This window comes from Marmota flaviventris, chromosome 2, assembly GCF_047511675.1.
Source record: "Marmota flaviventris isolate mMarFla1 chromosome 2, mMarFla1.hap1, whole genome shotgun sequence".
In the NCBI taxonomy this organism is placed as follows: domain Eukaryota; kingdom Metazoa; phylum Chordata; class Mammalia; order Rodentia; family Sciuridae; genus Marmota; species Marmota flaviventris.
Genome location: NC_092499.1, coordinates 36,497,469 through 36,502,859, shown reverse-complemented (window position 1 = coordinate 36,502,859; position 5,391 = coordinate 36,497,469). Strand labels below are relative to the sequence as shown.

At 45.8% G+C, this 5,391-nt stretch overlaps 1 protein-coding gene across 1 annotated transcript; it reads right to left on the bottom strand.

Moving 5' to 3' along the window:
- Positions 1-272: 272 nt before the first annotated feature.
- Psmb11 (proteasome subunit beta 11) lies at positions 273-1,175 on the bottom strand. Its single transcript, XM_027920000.2, has one exon. The coding sequence runs from the start codon at positions 1,173-1,175 to the stop codon at positions 273-275; it is 903 nt and encodes a 300-aa protein (XP_027775801.1).
- Between the last annotated feature and the right edge of the window lie 4,216 nt (positions 1,176-5,391).

The following is a 5,391-nucleotide window of genomic DNA, read 5'->3' as shown; positions in this document are numbered from 1 at the left end:
CAGCTGGTGTGCAGCAGGCAGGCAGGAAGAGTTTGCCAAGAGTTAGCTTGGAGCCAAGAAAGAAGCAGGACCAGCCCACTGGGTGTCAATAGGAACATGTTAGACACCTTTAATAACTCCAGGAGGAAGAAAGGGTGGAGACTTGGAACAAATGAAGCAGGCAACCTAAAAGGGTTGGAGCCAGTGCAGAGCTGCTGCTCCCAGCAGAGCTCCTCGCTGCTGCCTCCCCTACCACCCACCCTGAGCATGGGTTCCCCAAGTTCTGCTACTTTTCACAGTGTCTCAGTTTTGGCTGGCATCCTGGAGTCTTCTGGTGACAGCTCCCCTGGCCCTGAAGAGATTTTTCCACATTCCCCAGCTCTGTGGGGAATGTTAGACTCAGGATGGGCCTGGTTGGTCTTCCCTTCTGGCTCTGGCTCTGGAAGCTTCTGCAGCTCCATGTACAGCACACAGGCATCATTGCGTGACACGTATTCCCATCCACTTTCCCGCACGTGGAAAAGGTCAACTGAGCCTCCTGAGTAGGCATCACGGTGGGTGGCGTGGGCCACAGCGCAGCGGGCCAGGGCATAGGCTTCCTGGATGGTCATGTCATAATGGTAGCTGCGGTCTAGCACACCATAGGCATAGGGAGATCCGGAACCCACAGAGAATATGTCCCCCTGCAGGCGGGTACCATCGCTGTAGACATAGAAGAGGGCAGGGCCAGAGCGGTCCCAACCACACAGGGCAGTGGCCACACACAGATCCAGCCCCCGGTAGCGGGACATCATGACTGACAAGAGCTTGGCTGCACTAGCCACACTGGGCAGCTGACCCTCCCTCAGCTCCCGAAGCCGCAGCTCCCGCTGTAGCACTCGGTACCATGTGGCACAGTCAGCGGAGGTACCAGAGGTGGTACCCAGGAGGTGCTGGTGCACAGGGATGACCTTGAGCGAGGATGGACAGGCCACATAGCTGCCACAGGAGGAACGTGTGTCGGCTGCAGCGATGACTCCATGTCGGAAGCGGAAGGCCAGGGTGGTGGTGCCATGGGCTAGCCTGGGGCCATGCATCTGCAGGAAGGTTTGCAGGTCACAGCCACGAGGTACAGCCCAGTCACCAGCCTGAGGCAGGTGAGTGGATGGTCCCTGGGTTTCAGGGGACTGCCACTTACATACATCCTGTAGAGCCATCCTCGAGGCTGAGTGAAGGTTGGAAAGAGCAGGACAGCAATTTGTGTTCTGGGGTCAAGTAGGGAAAAAGGGACGCTACAGGGAAGCTGGGCTGCAGCCAGAATTGGTGAGCAAAGCATGTGAGCTGACGCTTCATTTCTCCCCAACCCCAAATCAGGCTTTGGGATTGGCTGGTGGAACAGCCTCCTCTTCCTCAGAGGGGCGATAGTATGAGGCTGTGGAGTTTCCAGCAGTGGGAGGGTGCTGCCCATCAGTCAGACCTTCACTTTTTGCTGCCCATGATGCATCTGAGAGTCACCCACAGCGTCTCCTGTCTGTCATCCTATAATTACCTAGAGGAGAGGAGCTGGGGTGACTGCAAAGGAAAGCAGACACAAGAGGAAGGATCCTAGCTGAGTCCTGTATAGGACATTGGGCATGCAAAGACAAATAAAGGCCTGTCAGTAGCCTGAGAGCATTCTCAGCCTAGGAGGAGTCAAGACAACTCAGTGCTCTGAGAGACTCAGAATAAAATGTTGTGGAGCCACTGAGGCAGGAGACCTTGATGTTGGGAACTGTCTTCAGAGATATGAGACCAGGGAACTCTCAGCTCCCGAAGGCTTAGGTCATACTTTCAACTAATGGCCAAGATGGGAGAAAAATAAATGAGCTGAGGCAAGCAGAAGAGAAAACGGCTCAAATACTTTCCAGAAAGGCAGGTTACAGAGGAATGAGGGTGAAGGGAAACTAGAACCTGGGGGTCTCATTCTCCTCCATTTTGGGGCTGAAGATACCATCCTATCTATATACACGAATGGCATTCTTTGCCAGGTGTGGTGGAGTATGCCTGTAATCCCAGTGACTCTGGAGGCCGAGTCAGGAGGGTCACAGGTTTAAAGCCAGCCTCAGCAACTAAGCAAGGCCCTAAGCAACTTAGCAAGACCCTGTCTCAAAATAAAAAATAAAAAGTGATGGTGATGTGGCTTCGTGGTTAACACCCCTGGGTTCAATCCCTGGTACCAAATAAATAAATACATAAATAATTTTTTAAAAATGGCATTTCTGGGCTGAGATTGTGGCTCAGTGGTAGAGCACTCACCTAGCATGTGAGAGGCACAGGGTTCGATTCTCAACATCACATAAAAATAAAATAAGATAATAAAGATATTGTGCCCACCTGTAACTAGAAAATAAAAAATAAAAAGACTGAGTCTTGGACTTTTTTTAAGATAGACAGCCACCTCCCTAGACAGAAACATTATCTGATATGGGCCAAGAGGAGAGGCTGTGGGTTTGTTTGAGAAGCAGTGGGAACCAGACCTCCTTTACAAAGCCATCTTGGACCCCCAACCTCACAGCAATCGATACTGACCTCCTTCCCTATCTCTGAACTATAGCACTTATCATTTGTACTTCTCCTTTGTAGAGTCCCTCCATAAGTAGTGACCTTGGAGAAAAGAAGTAATCTAAGGTAGGTCAGGAACAGATTACAGAGACTTTCATTACCATGTTGAAGGTATGAACTTTATAGGACCTTTTTTTTTCTCCCCCCAGTACTGGAGATTGAACGTACGGCTTCAAACACACTAAGCAAGGGTTCTATCACTGAGCTACATTCCCAATTTTTTTTTAACATTTATTTTTATTTATTTTTAGTTGTAGGTGGACAGAATACCTTTATTTTATTTTTATATGGTGCTGAGGATCGAACCCAGTGTCTCACGCATGCTAGGCAAGCGCTCTACCACTGAGCCACAACCCCAGTCCTCAATGTTTTTTTTTTAACATTTCATTTTGAGACAGGGTCTCTTTAATTTACCTAGACTGGCCTTGAATTTCTATTTTCTTTCCTCAATGTCCCAAATAGCTGGGATTACAGGCATGTGCTATAATATCTGACTATAGGATTTATTTATTTATTTGGTACTGGGCATTTAACCTAGAGGTAATTTACTACTGAGCTACATCCCCAGCCTTTTTATTTTTTATTTGAGACAGAGTCTCACTAATTTTCTTAGGGCCTCACTAAATTACTAAGGCTGGCCTTTTACTTGTAATCCTCCTGCCTCAACCTCCTGGGTCTGGAGGACATTTCTAAGCAGGTAAGTAATAAGATCAAGGTGATGTGTTGCCTATTGAATTAAAGAGTGAGAGTTTAGGCCCAGAAAATCAGTCAGAAGAATTTTTCAGTAATTCAAGTGTGAGGAAATAAGAAGCCAAGGTGATATCAGATTTGTGTGTGTGTGTGTGTGTGTGTGTGTGTGTGTGTGTGTGTGAGAGAGAGAGAGAGAGAGAGAGAGAGAGAGAGAGAGAGAGAGGTGGTACTGGGGATTGAACCCAGGGCCTTGTACATGGGAGGCAAGCACTCTATCAACCAAGCTATATCCTCAGCCTCCAATATCAGATGTAATGAAAAAGAATGTGAGAAACATTGCAGAGGGAGGATCAAAAGGACCTGACAATTCACTGGATGTGAAGGAAAGGAATGGGAGTTGTTGAAGATAAGCCAGGGCTTCAAGCCTGTGACTGGAAAAACATTATTGTCATTCTTTTCAAGAGTTCAATTGGCAAAGGTATATTGAGCACACAGTGGGCACAGAGATCAATAATGAACAAATTCCAGTCTTTAAAACCTCACAATCCATAAGAGATAAATGCACATTTTTTTTTGCAGTGCTAGGAATTGAACACAGGGGTGCTCTATCATTGAGCTACATCTTCAGTCCTTTCATAAGTTTTTATCTTGAGACAGGGTCTTACTAACTTGCCCAGGATGGCTTTGAAATTGTGATCCTCCTGCCTCAGCCTCCTGAACAGCTGGAATCACAGGCATGTGCCACTGTGTGCGACTGAATGCACACTTCTAGCCAGGTAAAATGCAAAAGTGTCTCAAGAGAGGTACAGATGGTATTAGTGGAGAGTGAAAGAAATCAGAAGGAGGACTAGTTGTATTGCAGAGGTGATTGCAAAATAATAAGTGCTCAATAAACAGAAATACTTTGCATTTTCCACAATATCCATGTGTGAGACAGATAAAGATCTCCTGCTTAATTATATTCTGATGGTTGAGCTCCGAAAGGTTGTCCAATTTCAGTATTAATAATACAGCACATACAGAGTCTGTTCAGGAAAGGAGGAGCTGAGTTGGGCATCAGAGGAAAGTAAAATTTAGATGTTGATAAGATGTTGCTGCTAGAATCCAAAAGGAAGCCCAGACACTGATTTCATGGAACCATAAAGCAGAAGGAAACTTTTCATACATATGGCCACTTCCTGACTTGTTATAGTTTCCAAGAGTTGAAAAATCAAGGTGGATAAAGGGAGGAAACAGGATGAAATGCATTCCTGAAAAAGAGCCTCCTCTTGGTAAGCTGACTGAGAGAATCTCTTGGTACATCTTAATGGAGTCTCAACTCTCCTCCAGGAGCTGAGATAGTAAATTACTACTGACTCAATTATCCAGGTGCTAAAATGATATTCTAGTTTGTGGATTTACGGAGCCCTTTTTGCTTTTCTTTATTTTTATATCTGTCTTTTAGGCAATCCATTACTTAAAATCTCCATGCCCAGGTATAAATAAAGAGAATACTGAATCTAAAAATTGGTTATTGTTAAATAATAGTTGTGATGTAGCGAGTAACGCTATCAAAGAACAAGAGGCATAGCACTTTTATTCTGTTATGCTTTTTACCACAAACTATTGTGGTTTAACTAATACAACAGGGAAATGCCCTCAGAATAGATAATTATTTTACCCAGTATTAGGGGGTGCCCTGAAACAAAATGGCAATCTCAGTTTCATTAACAGGGTGCTGAAGAAATAGGACTGTGACGAGCAGTCCTGACTCAGGGCTGGATGGGAATGACTTATTGCTGAGAGACCAGAGCTATTTTCAAAGAGTCACGCCCTTCTTAAAGATGGCCGTCCTTGCTTCCCTCACGTAACAAGGACGTTTTCAGCCACTTCCCAGGAAGTTGAAGTTGATCCGATCCAGTAATGCTTTCATGACCAAAGTCAAGATGGCAGCCCCATCCTGTTAGAGTACAAAGGTTGTGAAGCCATCTCCCGCCTCTCGGTGAAAAAATCATCCCTTACGTCTGGCTCTAGTTTTTGGAGGCGGGGCTGCCAGGAGTCAAAATGGCTCTTCTCTGGGAATAGATTTAATTGGAAGCGAAGCTGTGACGACTGTTCTTTGGTAGGCGTTCTCAGTTAAGTTTTTCTTCCTTTTTTTTTTTT

Bases quoted from the DNA above. Each gene is read 5' to 3' on its own strand.
- Psmb11 (XM_027920000.2), bottom strand. From the start codon at position 1,175: ATGGCTCTACAGGATGTATGTAAGTGGCAGTCCCCTGAAACCCAGGGA.